The sequence below is a fragment of the Peromyscus californicus genome, unplaced genomic scaffold, assembly GCF_007827085.1.
Source record: "Peromyscus californicus insignis strain IS unplaced genomic scaffold, ASM782708v3 Scaffold_9__1_contigs__length_137607984, whole genome shotgun sequence".
NCBI lineage: Eukaryota > Metazoa > Chordata > Mammalia > Rodentia > Cricetidae > Peromyscus > Peromyscus californicus.
The window spans coordinates 73382659-73400828 of record NW_026294617.1 but is presented as its reverse complement, the minus strand read 5'-3'; the positions used below and the strand labels follow the sequence as shown (position 1 = coordinate 73400828).

General features: G+C 42.8%; 1 protein-coding gene across 5 annotated transcripts in view; it reads right to left on the bottom strand.

Moving 5' to 3' along the window:
• Arnt (aryl hydrocarbon receptor nuclear translocator) overlaps nucleotides 1-18170 on the bottom strand; it is an 87047-nt gene that overhangs the window by 27636 nt on the left and 41241 nt on the right. For 2 of the 5 annotated variants that reach the window (XM_052731990.1, XM_052731989.1), the window contains exons 5-9: nucleotides 15262-15342; nucleotides 14779-14823; nucleotides 8468-8681; nucleotides 4749-4962; nucleotides 3282-3384 (exon numbers count right to left, since the gene is read on the bottom strand). In XM_052731990.1, the coding sequence (XP_052587950.1) occupies nucleotides 3282-3384; nucleotides 4749-4962; nucleotides 8468-8681; nucleotides 14779-14823; nucleotides 15262-15342 (657 nt within the window). The remainder of the gene's footprint in view (nucleotides 1-3281; nucleotides 3385-4748; nucleotides 4963-8467; nucleotides 8682-14778; nucleotides 14824-15261; nucleotides 15343-18170) is intronic. The other 3 variants (XM_052731992.1, XM_052731993.1, XM_052731994.1) reach the window with 3 other exon arrangements.

The window sequence follows — 18170 nt, the reverse complement described above, 5'->3', positions numbered from 1 at the left end:
TTAGGGGAGTTGGCTCTCTTTCTATTATGTGGGTTCCAGTAATCAAACCACGCTATCTCTGTGGCTGCCAACCTAGACCACTTGTTGAGACAGATCTCATGCAGCACAGAAGGACCTCACACTCCTTAGCTGCCTGCCTTTAACTCCCAAGGGATGAGATGACAGGGAAGCACCACCACACCAACAATAATTTAGTAGACTACTTAAAAAGAAAATTATTTGAGAGTATTAAGACTTATAGAAAATTCTTTTTACAGTATTAAGACTTTTGTGTAGTTGAGCAGTAGTAGCGCACGCCTTTAATCCCAGCACTTGGGGGGCAGAGGCAGGCGGATCTCTGTGAGTTTGAGGCCAGCCTGGTCTGAAAACTGCTAGGTAGGTCATGCTGGTCTTATAGCGATCTTCCTGCCTCAGTCTTCTAAGCACTGGCATCAAAGGCCTGTTACCACCATGCCTAGCTTTTCATTTCTTTAAAAAAAATCATATAAACCAAGCATAGTGGCACAAATCTATAATATGTGGAGGTGGAGGCACTATCTGTGGGAGGTAGAGATGGGCAAGTCAGGAGCCCAAGGCTACCTTCAAATACACCGTGAGCCGGGCAGTGGTGGCCCACGCCTTTAATCTTAGCAATCAGGAGGCAGAGCCAGGTGGATCTCTGTGAGTTCACGGCCAGCCCGGGCTACAGAGCGAGATCCAGGACAGGCACCAAAACTACACAGAGAAACCCTGTCTCGAAAAACCAAGGAAGGAAAAAAAAAAGAAAGAGAGAGAGAGAGAGACTCAAAAAAAAAAAAAAGGGAACCAAAGGATAAAGAAGTGAATGAATAAATTTTAGATAGACTTGGCTGGAGAGATGGCTCAGTGGTTAAGAGCACTGGCCGGCTTCCAGAGGTCCTGAGTTCAGTTCTCAGCATCCACATGGCAGCGCATACCTGTCTGTAATTCCAGTTCCAGGGGATCCTACACCCTCACAGACACACATGCTACAATGTAAATAAAATTACCCCCCCCCCAGAGCTGAGGAACAATGTAAATAAAATTAAAAATAAATAAATAAATAAATTTAGATAGACTTAAATATCATGTTATTGATCCAGCTAATCCTTATAACAATGTTTTAAAATTTATTACAGTATTACCTCCAGTATTAGATGATGAAATCAAAGCACCACGTTTTATATTATCAAAACTAGAATTCAAATCCATGGAATACTATGGGTTAGAACAATGCATGTGGGAGGTATACGAAAGCAGATCTCTGTGAGTTTGAGACGAGTCTATATAGCCAATTCCAGACCAGCCAGGGCTACATAGTGAGACCCTGTCTCTAAATAAATATTTAGACATTCTGTCAAAAATAGTGATACACCCTCTCTAGACCAAAGCTACTTTCAAAAACTCAAATGGGAGGATAACTTGAGTCCAGGAGTTTGAAATGAGCCTGGACAACATAATATAACCCCATTTAAAATAAACTATAGTAATCTGAATCCTAAACCATTAAACTATATGAAATTTTGTACCTTTGCCAGGAAGTCTTTTTTTTTTTTAAATTTCATTTCTCCTAAACATTCTCTAAGTAGGATGTAATCTATCTCCATTATGCAGCCTGAACTTTTTTTTGACTTTCATAAATGGTTTTTCTGAGCCAGACATCGTGGCACCAAAGCTGGGAGGTACAGGCAGGAGAGGCTGAAGTTCCAAGCCCGCTGGGCTACAGAAAATCCATCTCAAAAATCTGAAAACAAAACAAAAAACGGGGCTGGAGAGATGGCTCAGAGGTTAAGAGCACTGACTGCTCTTCCAGAGGTCCTGAGTTCAATTTCCAGCAACCACATGGTGGCTTACAACCATCTGTAATGAGAGCTGGCACCTTCTTCTGTATACATAATAAATAAATAAATCTTAAAAAAAAAAAAAAAAAAAAACGCCAGGCCTAGTGGCACACACCTTTGATCCCATAACTGGGGAGGCAGAGGTAGGAGGATCTCTGTGAGTTCAAGACCAGCATGGTCTACGGATAGAGTTCCAGGACAGCCAAGGCTACACAGAGAAACCCTGTCTCAACAAACAAACAAACAAACATCTTAAAACCACAGCCAGTGAGATGGCCTATCAGGTAAAGGGACTTGCCACACAAGCCATATGATCTGAACTGGATTATCTCAACCCACCATGGTCAAAGGAGAGAACCACCGCCAACTACTTGTACTCCTACCTCCACACACACGAATCCACATCCACATATATCATTCACACACAAGGTTTGTTTTTTTAATCTCAAAAACAACACAACAAAAATGCCTGAAATCCCAGCACTTAGATGCTGAAGCATGCCAACACTGAGTTTGAAGTTTGAATACATATAAATGGGGGATGGGTAAGGTCTTAACTGCTGAGCCATCTCTCCAGCCCCTTCAACCTTGATTTTGAGACAGGGTCTCTCAATAGGACCCAGGGCTCACCAATTTGGCTAGGCCTCTCCAGAAATGGGATGAGCAGAGCAATCATGTCTAGCTTTTTCCATGGGTGTTGGTGACTGAATTCAGTTCTACAAGCTTATGCAGCAAGCACTTAGTACTGGGCTATGTCCTCAGTTCCTGAATCCATTTTCTTTTTTCCTTTGGAAGATGTTTTCTCTTTTGCTTTTTTGAAACAGGGTTTCTCTGTGTAACTTTGGAGCCTGCCTGCACACCACTTACATGTCCGTGCCCACAGAAGCCAGAAGAAAGCATCAAGTCCCCCGGAACTGGAGTTACAGAGAGTTGTAAGCTGGGGGTTGGGGACTTAGCTCAGTGGTAGAGTGCTTGCCTAGCAAGCGCAAGGCCCTGGGTTCGGTCCTCAGCTCCAGAAAAAAAAAAAAAAAACCCAGATAGTTGTAAGCTACCATGTCGTGTTGGTAATGAAAGTAGGGTCCTCTGGAAGAGCAGAAAGTGCTCTTAACTGCTGAGCCCCTTGAATCCATTTGTATAATCAATAAAGTAGTAACTATGAATCTTACCCATGGACAGTTGTGAAAATGAAGTAGGAAGACAGAAATAAGGAGAAATAAAGGACCTATCAACTATGCTATAAAAGTAATTCATTAAGTGTTGTTTCTCTTACTAAGTACTGTATTAGAACTATGATAAAACATTTGGTTCTTAGGAATTAAATGTAATCCAACTGTGACCAGGAATATAGGTTTAGAAATTAAATGTTAATGTCTTGGACAGAAAGGAAAGCCTCAGCTGCTCATTATTCCTACCCTACACAATCCCCAGCTTCAGATGTCTCACCTCATTCGACAAATAAAGGACCTTCTGGAGCCCATGCACATCCTCATGGAGGACTGCTGGCCTTCCTTTTTCACTGTCCCAGTCTTTAGATCCAGGATTCGCCCTGCAGAAGGATGTGGAGAGCACCTGAAGTTAATTCTTGTGGGTGGGAAGGGAAGCCCTGCCCTCCTGCCTTCTTGTTTATGACAGAATGACAGAGATGCTTCTGTTTAAGCCGTGACTGCTGCCGTCCTCATCTAGGGCTCTCACTCTTAGTTCTAAGACGGCACTGGAAATGTTTCTGAGTAAGGTGGTGGTGGGGGGGGGGCGCGCAAAGCGCACCTTTTTCTTTTCTTTCTTTTTTTTTTTTTTAAAAAAAACAGGATTTTTCTGTGTAGACCTGTCTGTCCTGGAACTCACTATGTAGACCAGGATGGCTTTAAACCCAGAGATCTGCCTGCCTCTGACTCCCAAGTACTGGCATTTATGGTGTGTACCACCACTGCCTGGCCAAGCAAGGTGTATTATCATGCTTGATTTTTTTTTTTTACAAAATGTAATTATTTCTGTTGTTGCGTGGTGTGTCCACTCATATGCATGGAGGTCAGAGGACAACTCTGTGGAGTTGGTCTCTCTTCCACTTTCACACAGGTTCTGCAGATTAAGCTTAAGTTGCTGAGTTCATGTAGAGAATTATCTTCAAGCTTGGGGGGTGGGGTGTCTGATTTAAAAATGAGAAATTTTATATGCTAAGAAACTTCTCTGTCTGAAAACAAAACTGTTTCTCTCCTTTATTACAAAAAAATCAGTAACCTCTGGGAACACGGAAAATTAGAGAAATGAAATGTACGAAATCACAAAAGAAGGGAAAAACTAAAAAACAAAGTTAATGAGAATATGTCCACTCCAGAGATATCGGAACTTCTTGTATTTTAACCACCAGTTATTTGTTTCTATTTTGTAACTTCCTACACGGTTGCCTAGAACAGATGTCACTTACTCCTCTACACAAATGTTGGCAAAGGACTGAATCTCACTGAAGTGGGTAGAGGGGCCAACAACACAGTAGAGAGACAGTGACAACAACCAGGCACCTTAGACACTGGCCAATAACCACTCTCCTGCAATGGCGAATCTATTGTCATAGTACGGAGACAGGCACAAGTGTGGACGGAAAATGCCAGGTAATGCAAGAATAGATAATTCTCTTACCATGTGGAGACAGGAAAGAAACTACTGTACATTTTAATTTCCCTGTTTTATTTACAGTATAATTAAGATACAAGTTAACTTAAGAACACAACCACTGATGAAACGTTTTCTAAAAATGAGTAGATATTTGCATGTGAATAAAATTTAACATTAAGGTAACATTTTTTATAAGCTCTGCAAGATTCAACAAACCAATTTAAGGGCTTAAATATTTCTAACGCCTCAGCAAAATGAAAGACATTTCCCCCACTCATTTGCTATCTACCCAACTCTCACCTGTCAGGGCATTTTCTGAAGTAGAAAGCTGTTCTCGAAGTTTATCCACATCATCTGGATGCACCTGATCATAGAGTGTGCTCCCAAACCATTCAGACTGTGGTTGGTTCAAAACAGGCGTCACTGAATCAGACACATACACCACCCGGCCAGTCTCACATGAAACAATAAACAGAAAGCCGTCTGCTGCCTCCAAGATCAAATGCTTCAGTTCCTGGTCAAGAAAATCAGTCAAAGGTAAGAGTGAACTCTGAAAAAACCATGTATTTCTAGTCATGGGAAGCAGCAAAAGTCTTTGGTATATATACATTGCTCCATTAAGAACTGCAGGCTATACCTCAGCCAAGCCATGGGTTCCTGTCCTAAATATCCACTGGCAAAGTTTTTTTACAATAAGTATTAATTCTATTTCTCTAAGTTGCTAGTCACCTCTTTCTCTTAATACTCAGGGAAGAATAAAAAGGCTTACAATGATGAAACTTGCGGGGGGGGGGGGCGGGGGGGGGGGGGGGGCGGCAGGGGTCTTTTGGCCTTGGATTCATGGCAATCCTCTAACTTCAGCCTCTCAAGTACTGGAATTAGAACTAACACATACAGCTAATAACAGGCTTTAAAAAAAAAAAGTCTCACATAGATCAGTCTGAACTCCAACTTCCTACACAGTGAAGGATGACCTTGAATTTCTGATCATCCTGCCTCCACCTCCCAGGTACTGGGATTATAGGGATGCAACACCACCCTGATTTTGTGACTGTCACTAAACCCAGGGCTTTGTGCATGCCAGCAAGCACTGTCAACTGAAATATAAGCAAGGCTCTAACAGTCGACTTGCTGATCCATCCTCTGTGCTCTCTCTCTTTAGGATCACTTCACCTCCCTTCTTTCCTCAAGCTTATGAACACAGAACTTCCCAATTCTATGCAAATCTTCCCTCAACTTGCCCAGCCTGTGTTGTTATTATTATATTAAAGATTTAGGTTTTAATTTTTAGGCAGTAAGCAACCATACAAACATAAATAGATCACTGTCATTTTGAGGGTAGATTAAAGAGGGTAAAAGCAGAGAGATGTTACACTCAATGGTCCTATTCTCTCTTGCTTTTCAATTACTCCTCAGTCCTCACTCTAAACCACTATCCCTGTCCTGCTGCTGTTGTTTTCAGTGGTTTACCTGTGTCCTCCTAACTGCCAATTCCGGTCCCTTTCCTGGATCCCCATCGTTTTGGTTTGTTTTTTTTTTTTAATTCAATCTCTCTCCACAATCTGATAATACTACCCACTGCACTCTATAAATTTCATTTTTGCTTAGCATCTTCTGAAACTCCATTTCTGTTCCAGGGTCTCTTCCCTTTGCTCACATGTTACATGAAGACATTTCCTAAGTCCTGTTCTCTGTTCATCTTCTCTTTTCAGCATCCATACACATGCTTTCGAACCATGAAATAAAACCCAAATCCACACCTCTGAATCTTTCCACCAGCCCACACACCCCTCCCCCACCAATTTCCTGATTTCCTGAAATCATTTAATCGAAAGTAACTTACAGAAATGGCCTTTATCTTGACTGCTGGGATTAAAGCAGTGTGCCACTATGCCCAGTATCTAATTCTTCTCTTTCTTTATCCTTTTTTTTTTTTTTTTTTTTTTTTTTGGTTTTTTCGAGACAGGGTTTCTCTGTGTAGCTCTGTGCCTTTCCTGGAACTCACTTGGTAGCCCGCCTGGCTCTGCCTCCCGAGTGCTGGGATTAAAGGCGTGCGCCACCACCGTCCAGCCTCTTTATCCTTTTTAAATTTATTATGTTCAGTGTTCTGCCTGCATGTCTGCAGGTCAGAAGAGGGCACCAGATCTCATTACAGATGGTTGTGAGCCACCATGTGGCTACTGGGAGTTGAAAATTAAACTCAGGACCTCTGGAAGAGCTGCCGGTGCTCTTAACCACTGAGCTATCTCTCCAGGCCTCCTCTCTTTCTGTATCTATACTCCCATAAGCCTCATTACTGTTCCTCTGTTCTAACACTGGTTTTGTGTTATTAGTTGTCAAGTTATATATCTGTTTCTACCATTGACCTATCTTTTACCATTCTTTATATTTCTTATAGCACAAAGTACCTGATTCATCACAAAAAGAGCATACCTGGGGTTTGTTTAATCAATACCTACATGTATTCTGAGGAAGTAAACTGAATATTTCTATGCACATACATAGCTATTAAATGTGTTGCAAGGGCTAGCAAATAGACCAATCTATTTGGAGAACTTACTCCTTTCTCTCAAGCCATACTCCTATAATTCTTAGATGAATATGGTGACATTACATTAAATGTCCTTTGCCTTCTTCTTTATAATGCCTGTATTTTCTAAAGCTTTCCACAGTAATCACACATTACATGTGCACATATATTTATTTTAGTTAAGGTCTTATGTATACCAGGCTGGCCCTTAGGAGGATGACTTCAACCTCTCTTTACTCCTACCCTGGTGCTGAAATTACAGTTATGAGCTACCACATCCAGCTGTATATGGTGTTGGGGATCAAACTCAGGGTTTGTGCTTTCGCGGTATGAACAATCATGTATCTTTTTTAATTTTTGAAACAAGGTCTTGCTACATAGCTCTGGCTGACTTAGAATTCTTTATGTAGACCAGGCTGGCCTTGGCTTCCTTAGTGCTGGGATTAAAGGCGTGTGCCACCAAGCCCTGCCCAGTCATGGAATTTTAACTGAAATGTAACTTGTCTTCCACAGTCACTCTCATTCAAGTCTAGAGAGACTAAATAAATTTAGACATCCCACCACCATTATATATTGATCACACACAAAATATTAACAAAAAAAGCCATCTACTCTCCCTCCATATGCTTCTTTTCATCATTTTCCATTTACGGATCTTACCACTCATATATTTATTATGTTCAAATTTAGGTCTTTCGCCGGGCGGTGGTGGCGCACGCCTTTAATCCCAGCACTCGGGAGGCAGAGCCAGGCGGATCTCTGTGAGTTCGAGGCCAGCCTGGTCTACAGAGCGAGATCCAGGAAAGGCGCAAAGCTACACAGAGAAACCCTGTCTCGAAAAACCAAAAAAAAAAAAATTTAGGTCTTTCTTCTGGTAGTAGTGGAGACTGAACCTAGGGTCTCCAGCACAGGAGGTGAGTGCTCTATCAACGAGCTACAGCCATAGCTCTCAGATGCAGTTCCTGGATGAGAAGAATTTCTGCCATCTGTTTTCATGTGTATATCAAATGTAACAGAACATATGACAGAGCAACAGGGACTGCCTGTTAGACTCCTCTTAAGACTGGAAGTTGCTTCAGGGGTGAGACAGATTACTTCCATCTTCTAGAATTCTAACCCCAGGAATCCTGGTTCCATGAACGTGGTAATCTCTCGGGAACCGCACCTTCTTTCCTTTACAGGCTGTATTTATGAGCCAGGTTCTAAAATACCTAGTCTTCTAAACAGTTCTCACAGCTCTTGTCTACTTCCCACTACTCCAACACTTAGTTATAGCTAAGGACTGAAACTCATTTCTCCATGTTGTCTGATGTCTCCTGAAGGAACAAGCTCCTGAAGCTGGTCATGGTGGCCCGAGGGAGGTGGAGGCAAGAGATAGTTCGTCGTCACTGCTGGCAGTATAGTGAGTTGGAGGCTACGTGAGACCTCACCTCCAACCCCAACCAACAACCCCTCAATCGTGCAAAACCCTCAGCACACGTGCACAGACCTGGTCGGTGAGGAAAGACGGCTTGTAGGAGCCGTCCGCGGCTGTGTTGCCGGTCCCCCTCAAGGACTTCATGTGAGAAACAGCCATGCGTAAGATGGTCAGCTTGTCTGGTTTGCGAGCCAGGGCACTACAGGTAGGTACCATGTCCGACAGTTCCGTGATGTACGCCGTCATCTTGTTCCGCCGTCGCCGTTCTATCTCACTATGGTTCTCCCTGCATGGAGAAAGAGAGAGAGGCTCCATTCTAGGGGAGCGTCTGGTCCTTTGGCATGAGGGGAGTGGTATGGACACCAGGTCAGCTGCTCAGAGCTGTAGTACTCGGGTCTGATGAAGTTCAAGTCTCAGAAGCCAAGCAGGTCAACCTCATGCACAGTAGGGCCTGAAACAAACTAACCAAGTCTAGATAAAGAACAAGTCCTAACACCCCTCCAGGAAACCACTTCCTCTACATTACCATTTCTTCAGAGGAAAGAGATGTTTTAAAAAATAACAGTTAGAGATGGGCGTGCTGGTGAATGCCTCTAATCCCAGAACTCCAGGCAGACATAGGCAGATCTCTGAGTTCAAGGCCAGCCTGGTATGCAGAGTGACTTCCAGGACAGCCAGGGCTGTTACACAGAGAAACCCTGCCTCAAACAACAACAAACAAAAAGAAATAATAGTTTTTTTAAAATGTTGATTTCATTTACTTAAGTTCCTAAGGGGGCAAATCTCAGCTTCACTGACTGCATTAAAACACTTGGAGGCTAGAAAATAAAATGACCGGCCGGGCGGTGGTGGCGCACGCCTTTAATCCCAGCACTCTGGAGGCAGAGCCAGGTGGATCTCTGTGAGTTCGAGGCCAGCCTGGGCTACCAAGCGAGTCCCAGGAAAGGCGCAAAGCTACACAGAGAAACCCTGTCTCGAAAAACGGAAAAAAAAAAAAAAAAAAAAAGCAAATAAAATGACCAACTTTTGCCAATTTAAGTAAGTGAATCAATAGCTTATGAAAGAAACACTAGTACAGAGGACATGTGCTAGTCATGAATAGCACATGCTTACAATTCCAGCACTTTAAAAGACCAAGGCACAGCTGGGCGGTGGTGGCACACACCTTTAATCCTAGCACTCACAGAGGCAGGCGGATCTCTGTGAGTTTGAGGCCAGCCTGGTCTACAGAGCGAGTTTCAGGACAGGCTCCAAAGCTACAGAGAGAAACCTTGTCTCAAGGGAAAAAAAAAAAGTCTGAGGCACAAGAATTTTAAGTTCGAGGCTAATCTGGGCTATAACTTGAACTACATAGTGATATCTTGTTCTAAAGAACCCAATGGGGCCAGGCACATGCCTGTCTATAATCCCAGCAACTGGGAGGCTAAGGCAAGAGACCATCACGAACTTCAAAGTGAGTTTAAGACCAGCCTGGGCTACACAGCAGTATCAGTCTCAAAACTACCCCTGCCCCGCGTCCCCCCCCTTTTTTTTTTAAGGAGAAGAAAAAGCAGCAGCAACTACCACTTCAGACTGGAAATTTAGTTCAGTTGGTAGAGTGCTTATCTAGCATGCACAAAGCTCTGGGTTTGATCTCCAACAGCCCATAAAACATGTATAATTGTGTAACTCTGTAATCCCAGCACCTGAGTGGATTAAAAGTTTATTCTCAGCTATATATCAAGTCTGGGGCCAGCCTGGAATAAATACATAAGACTATCAAAAAAAAAAAAAAAAAGTGGGAAAGGTAAAGGGAAAAAAAGAGAAGCCACGTATGGTGGTGTCTGGATTGAATCCCAGTACTCAAGAGGTAGAGGTGGATTTCTGAGTTCCAGTACACCCACAGCTACACAGTGAGCCCTTGTCCCAAAAAGAAAAAAGAAGACATGATAGTATAAATTCTCTTAGTATGTTAAATGCTGCTTTGTTTTAAGTTTCTTAGACATTAAAATGCAGAACTGGGAGGTTCTGTGATTTTATTTGCTACACCTAATGCACACAAGTCCTACCCAGGAAATGCACAGCAGCAACAGGAGTAGAGCAGGGAGCGGAGAACTGGAAACTTCGATCTCAGCAGGGAAACAAAGACTTCAACTGAGATAACAAAGATCTTAAAACTGAGGCAGACCCTTTGAAGATACCTTAAAATTTATGAGCCTATCACCTGGACAGTAACCCACTGAAATGGAGCATGGCAGACGTTGTGCGGTTCATCAGGTCCACTGACTGTGCTCCACTGGCAAGAATATTCCTTGACCAGGAAATCGATGGGCAGGCCCTTCTGCTCCTTACCCTTCCCACTGTTCAAGAGTGCATGGACTTAAAGTTGGGCCCTGCCATCAAGCTTTGCCATCACATAGAGAGGATCAAGTCTGCTTTTTATGAGCAGTTTGCCAACTGAGAAGGACAAGCAGAGTGAGCTGGGTCTTTGAAGCACAGTGCAGCAAACCCTTTACCATGCTCTGCAGGTGGTTGCAGGAGTCCTGGGGCTGGCTGTCAGCCCTGCAAATGTTGGCTTGCTTTCTTTGCACTTTGAGGGAAAGAGGACCCACACTGAGGAAGCGAAAACAGCACAAAAATGGCTGTCCTACAGTGGAGATACAGACTTCTGTTCAGAAGATTGCAGTTAAAAAAGTTGTGAGAAAAAAAAAAAAAACTTAAAAAGATGAATTCCCATGAATGGGAAAACAGAGAGTGATCTGGACAGCACCAGTTTGGTTATTTTCATTCTATTCCTTCCCACTGTAGATTGAACTTTGTTTTCTGCTTTCTCTTTCTTGAAAAGAAGACACAGCTTTAAGTCAGCACTGATTTGGGACTGTGCCTAAGGCACATCTGTGCTTCACTGTCATTGTGTTTTTAAGCTTTTTCTTTTTCTTTTTTCTTTTTTTTAAATTAAAGCAGTTCATTTTGGGGAAAAAAAATTTATGAGCCTAAATGTAGTCATTATTAAGACCATTAGTTATGCTCCTTGTGAGCTGCCTGTTTTTTCTTTATGGTTCTTAGCTGTTCTTTTGCAGAGCTGCCTGATTAAGTCATGCTGGGATCAAGAAAGATGGGCCTTGGCAGTTCGTGTTCCTGGAGTTGTATCCATGCCAGTGGATGCCCACACGCTCCAGAAGAGAATTTGACATCGCTGCTGCTGTTGTTGCTGTTATAGCAGAGGCAGCCACGGCTGCTACTGTTTCTGGGATTACCATTTCATAATTGCTTACTACAGCTAGCACAGTGGAGACCCTGGCAGCAAAAGTAGCTACCACAGTTAGTTAATCTTTCATTCTATTGGGCATGATAAATTTAATTCAATAGTTATATACAGTTCGATTGGCTCTGAAAATTATAAATTTATAAACTCAAGTTCCATTTGCTTTTGGGATACCATCTTACAAGGACTCCAATTTGCAGTAAGGCTCGTTAAGGAAAGGAATGGCTCAGTTGCCTTTAGCCTACTGGCTATTGGTGGGTTAGGACTTCTGTTGGTCTTTTCTGTGTCGAACACACAGATTACAAGCCCAGCGCCACTTTGAGATCTTTGGCAGTAGTTAACTCTGAAGCTCACACATGATTGAGCCTGTATGATAATGAGTATTCAGAGATGGGCAATACCTTGGGGGCGCTCACCAACCTAAGACAGAGCGCCTGTGTGGCCTGGGCAGGCATCTCCATGACGGGTAAGGTGACCTGCTGACATCCCACGCAACCTAAGTCAGAAGCTCATTTATTAGTAAAAGGGGGACCTGTAGGGCCCTGGCCCCCGTTTTGGGTAACTGTTGCCTTGCTTGCTGACCTTGACCTTGATATCCTCCCTATGCTAATTCCCTCCCAGGTTCCACCCTCCTGAATGCTTAAGGAAAGTTCCTTGTCTGTGTATCCTGCATAATGGGCATTAACAGCTTAGATGCAAGATTATAAAACATCGGTAGCGAACTTCTGCCCTCCGGGGTTCTCCAATTGTGCTGTAAGCCTGTATTTAAGACCTCCTCCCTCCTTCAATAAACGGCGTTCGGGATTAAAAAATAATAATAATAATTTAAAAAAAAACCGAGGCAGAATTACGATGTAACTGTAAGAGGAATGATCTTGAGTTGACAATCGGGAATTCTAGAAAGCTAAAAGCTTAGGGGCTTCCATGAGGATGCCTCAAGGAGATGACTGAACAGGCAGCATTTTGGCTCCAAGCTGGGCAGCTTGGCTCTATCATCTTTATGTTCTTCTTTTACCACTTTTGGATCTATTCCGTAAAGAAAAACAACAAACACACTAATCTAACACAAACGTCCTTGTTATACAATGAGTCAAATGAAGTCCAAGGATTAGATGGCTTTCCCAGAGCTACCCCCTCCCCGGTGCAATACCTCCCTCACCACCAACATGCTGAGTCAGGTCTCTGAAGGGTGGAAGCAGCAGCAGCAGCAGCAGCAGTAGTAGTAGTAGTAGTAGGCATAGGTTCAAACAGCCACAGAATGAATTTGTGGCCCAGCTTAAAGAAGTAATACAGGAGAAAATAGAAAAAACATTTGTATTAATGATCCAGTTACTAATAAGGCATGCCAACTCACAGACCAGAAACAGGAAAGTTTGGGCATCACGCAGTATTTCTGTACCATGGATAGTCGCCTACACTCCTAACGTGGGACTGGCATGGTGCACACCCACAGCACACAAAGCTCCAACTTCAATTTCTAGCACTCCCTCAGAAGAAAATCTGACTAGAGATTATTCGTGTACCTGTAATCCTAGTACTTGGGAGGCAGAGACAAGAGAATCATGAGTTTAAGGCCAGTATAAGTACAGGAGACCCTGTCTTGAAAGAGGAAAAAGGACTGATTCTAGAGTCTCTTTCCAAAGCACAAAAAGGTTCCACTTCATAGGTTCATATTTAGTTACTTTGCCTAACACAAAGAAAAAAAAAATCTACTCTCAAATTTAAATTATTCATTTTCTTTGTATCTGACAAATTTGAGACTGACGTACAAAAAGTAATGTGTGTGTATGTGCACACTGCATGGCATGTGTAAGGTAAATTTCAGGTGTTAGTTCTTAAGACACCCGCCTCCCACCTTGTTTTCTGAGACATCATCTCTTCACTGGAACGCAGAGTTGACTACGAAGCTAGCGTAGCTGTCCAGTGACTTGAGGGATTTGCTGGCCTCTGCTTCCCGACTGTGCTAGAACTACAAAGTATGCAGAGTTATAAACCCACACCCTCCTTTTCCGTGGGTCCTGGGGATAAAACTCTGGTAATTCTGCTTGCATAGGAAACACTTTACAAACTGAGCTCTCTCTCCAGCCCAGAAAATCATGTTTTAAACAGCCATTACCAAGGCAGCGAACGTTCTGCAGAAACAATAAGGATGAATAAACTGACGGAGTGATCTAGTCTGTAAGGCTACACAGGGAAGTGCTATGTCCTAACTGCCATAGTTCCCAGTATTTAGAGGTATTCTGATAGAGTCTTTTCCTGTTAAAGCACCAATGGACACAGCCTCATTATTTCTTTCTCTTTTTTAGAAGATTTACTTATTTATTATGTATACAGTGTTCTACCTGCATATATGCCTGCCGGCCAGAAGAGGAAGCCAGATCTCATTATAGATGGTTTGAGCCACCATGTGGCTGCTGGGAATTGAACTCAGGACCTCTGAAGAGCAGCCAGTGCTCTCAACCTCAGAGCCATCTCTCCAGGCCCTACCACATTATTTCTAAAACCTTTTCTGGTTTTTTTGGTTGTTTTGGGATTTTTTTTCGAGACAGGGTTTCTCTGTGTAGCTTTGCACCTTTCCTGGAACTCACTTGGTAGTCCAGGCTGGCCTCGAACTCACAGAGATCCGCCTGCCTCTGCCTCCCGAGTGCTGGGATTAAAGGCATGTGCCACCACCACCCGGCTCTAAAACCTTTTCATTCTGTGAATTTAGTGATGAGACAAAGAGAATATAAAAATTTAAAATAATGAACACAGCAATTTCTTTGGTTTTTTGTTTGTTTTTGCTTTTTTTGAGGTTTTTCAAGACAGAGTTTCTCTCTGGCTGTTCTAGAACTCACTCTATAGTCCACATAGCCTCGAACTCACAGAGATCCATCTGCCTCTGCTTCCCAAGTGTTAAAGGTGTGCACCACCACACCTGGAATTGAAAGAGTCTGCCACCACTTCCTGGCTTAACACAACCACTTTCGGATGGAGTAGCCAAAGTTCTTGTTACACCCAAACTTGTAAAAATTTATGTCTTTTTTTTTTTTTTTTTTTGCCACAGATAAGAAAAATTACAGAAAGGGGAAGAAAAGATGGGTAAGACAAAGGGTAAGAAGAGCAACAGCATCTGCTTCATGCTAAACACGGTTCCTACCTGGCAAGTCTCTCTTTATCCGCAGAGCTCTGCTCATCATCCGACCTAAAAACAGAATTGATGAACTAAGCGAAAATTAAAATAAAAAGGAAGAAAGGAGAGAAGAGAGAAAGTGTGGATGAAAGGGAAGGAGGAGGGATGAAATACAAATGGGAAGAAGAAAAGAAATAAAACAGATACAGAGAAAAGGGAGGAGGAAACGGCAATACAAGCAGGAACCTTGCTCATAATCCACAGAACCATATTTTTTAAAAAAGTAACTTGTAAGACAAAAGTCAAGGCCAGTTAGGAACGAACATGATCTCAACACAAAACACATTTTGTCAAACAATCTCTACAGAGATCAAAGATACAGAGTTTGAACAAGAACCAACCAGGGAACTCAGGATGGTCATTCTTATAAGTTGCTGCCAACTTGGGAAGAAAAGCATACTCACATAGATACTCTATAGTGTCTAAATTAAGCAGTTTCAAACAACTGACCTGTAGTGGTATTTGCTCCACCCATGACCTTGGGCTATGGGGCCTGAAGGAGGCGGTGCTTCCTGCTGCTGTACATTACCTCTTACAAGGAGAGGAGAGAGGGGTCACAGGGAGGGGTCACAGGTTTCCTTTCCTGCTTCCCGATACTTTTTTTTTTTTTTTTCATTTTTATCCTGGTGTGACCAGACACCACCGGACAGCCTGGGAAATGAACCCAGGTCCTCTGGATCATCAGTCAGTGCTCTTAACCATTGAGCCATCTCTCTTTCCCACTTTGGGTGCCATTTTTTTTTTTTTTTTTTTTTTTTTTTTTTTTTTTGGTTTTTCGAGACAGGGTTTCTCTGTGTAGCTTTGCGCCTTTTCCTGGAACTCACTTGGTAGTCCAGGCTGGCCTCGAACTCACAGAGATCCGCCTGGCTCTGCCTCCCGAGTGCTGGGATTAAAGGCGTGCGCCACCAACGCCCGGCTTGGGTGCCATTTTTTACAATCAATCCACGTGAGTCTACTAAAATGGTAACAGAATTTATTAAGATATAAATTGAGGAAATACACTCATGATTACAGAATGGAGTAGACAGCACAAGTCGTCCTCTGATCTGACTGGGAGTGAATCCAAGTGAATCCACCTTGCAAGCAGGAGCAAGGAGCAGAGCATGTGACCCTTCTCCAACCCCTTATAAGAAGTCACGTACAATGGCAGGAAGCACCGCCTCCTTTGGGTCGTATAGCCCAATGTCATGGGCAGAGCAAATACCACTACACTGACCAGAAATGTAAGTCCCTAACATAAATACACACACACACAAAATTATGACCACATTTTTTTCCCATTGTAGTATTTAGTGTGTCTGCATGTGTGCCAGAGAGTATGTATAGAAGTTAGAGGACAACTTGTGGGGGTCTGTTCTCTCCTTTCATCATCTGATCTTGGGGCTAGAACTTGTGTCCTCAGGCTTGATGGTAAGAGTTATATGCTGAGCCATCTAGCTGGACCATGACCAGATGTTACTCATGAAATTATATCCTTAAACCAAGAGCTACATTTCTTGCATACATATCCTCTGTAATTGATTCCTAATTCTGGTTTAGTCACCTAAGCACTTTTTCTATAGTTTAACCAGTATCAGTTCCTTCTCTCTTGGAAAAAGACAAAAGCTATCACTAAATTCTTCCAGAAAACCAAGATTCTGTTAAGAATGGGTGGCAGGGGGCAGGGGCCAGTTGTGGTGGTATATATACCTTTAATTTCAGCCCTTGAGGAGTTCAGGGCCAGCCTGGTCTACATAGTCAGTTCCATCATAACCAGGACTATGCAGAAAGACCATCTCAAAAACCTCACCCCACAAAACGGAGTGGGCGGAGCAACTGAAAAAATAAGGTATTAGTTAATTTACTGCATCAGTACTTACTTTAAGAGAAATAAGCCTCAAATAAATTATCTAAGTAAAATATATTAATATTAACAGATCAAAAAGTCTGGCTATTAAAAATGACAATGGAGCTGGAGAGATGGGTCAGTAGTTAAGAGCACTGGCTGCTCTTCCAGAGGTCCTGAGTTCAATTCTCCGAAACCACATGACAATTCATGACAGTCTCTTGTTCCCATTCTAGAAGATCTGATGCCCTCTTCTGTCCTCTATGGACATCAGGCATGCATATGCGGGCTGCAGAGGCATACATGCATGCAATAGGAAAAACAGATAAAATAAGTAAATTTAAAAAAATTTTAAGCCGGGCGGTGGTGGCACACGCCTTTAATCCCAGCACTCAGGAGGCAGAGGCAGGCGGATCTCTGTGAGTTCGAGGCCAGCCTGGGCTACCAAGTGAGTTCCAGGAAAAGGCGCAAAGCTACACAGAGAAACCTTGTCTCGAAAAACAAAAACAAAAACAAAAAAAAAAAAATTTAAGATAATGACAAGGAGTATGTATCTCAATGGTAGATCACATATGAACATGAGAATTGAGCAACAGGCCAGAGAGACTGTCTCATATAAACCAAGACAATAAAGTGAGCCATGCAAATAAAATAACTTCCTAAGACTCTGGCTTAGGATGGACACAGCGGGAAGCAGGGGCCTTGTAGTCCCAGCTACTAGGGAAGGTAAAATAGGAGACCTGCTTGTGCCTAGGGATTTGCAAGAGTAAAACTTGAGCTTTACTAATAATAATAATATTGAGTTTAATAATAATAATAGTGATTATTATTATTTTTGCAGTATATGGGAAAATTCCAATAAAATAGAAATGTAAAATCCTTGGAATCTTGGCACTGGAAAGGCAGAGATAGGAGGATCCCAGGGGCTCATCCAACAACGGCCTAGCCAACTTGGTGCATTCCAAGAAAGAGAAATGAGACCCTGTCTGCGGGGGGTGGAGAAAAAAAAAAGGAAGGCTCCTGATGAATGGCACCTGAAGCTGTCCTCTGGTCTCTACATGCACAGATACATACTCAAGAATGGTCAGCAGAAAAGAAGAGCTGACTGTGGTGATGTTCAACTTCAATCCTAGCAATCGGGGAAAAAAAAGGCAAAATTATGCCTGCAGGTTCCAGGAAAGCCAGGGCTGGTGACACCTTAACAAACAAACAAACAAACAAGACTGGAAATACGGCTCAGAGGTTAAGAGCACACACTGTTCTGGAAGAGGACTTGAGTCTGGTTCCTAGCACCTATGTTGGGCAGTTCACAACTGCCTATAAATCCAACTCCAGGGAATCCTGTGGTTTCCATGGGCACATGCTCTCATAGGCACATATCCACATGCACATAGACACAAACATATACACAATCAACTAATGTTTAAAGAAAGAATCTCAATAGGTCATGTTTTAAAATCATTTAGAAAACCTTCCTTAGCCTGGTGGTGTGGTACATGCCTTTAATCCCAGCACTCAGGAGGTAGAGGTAGGC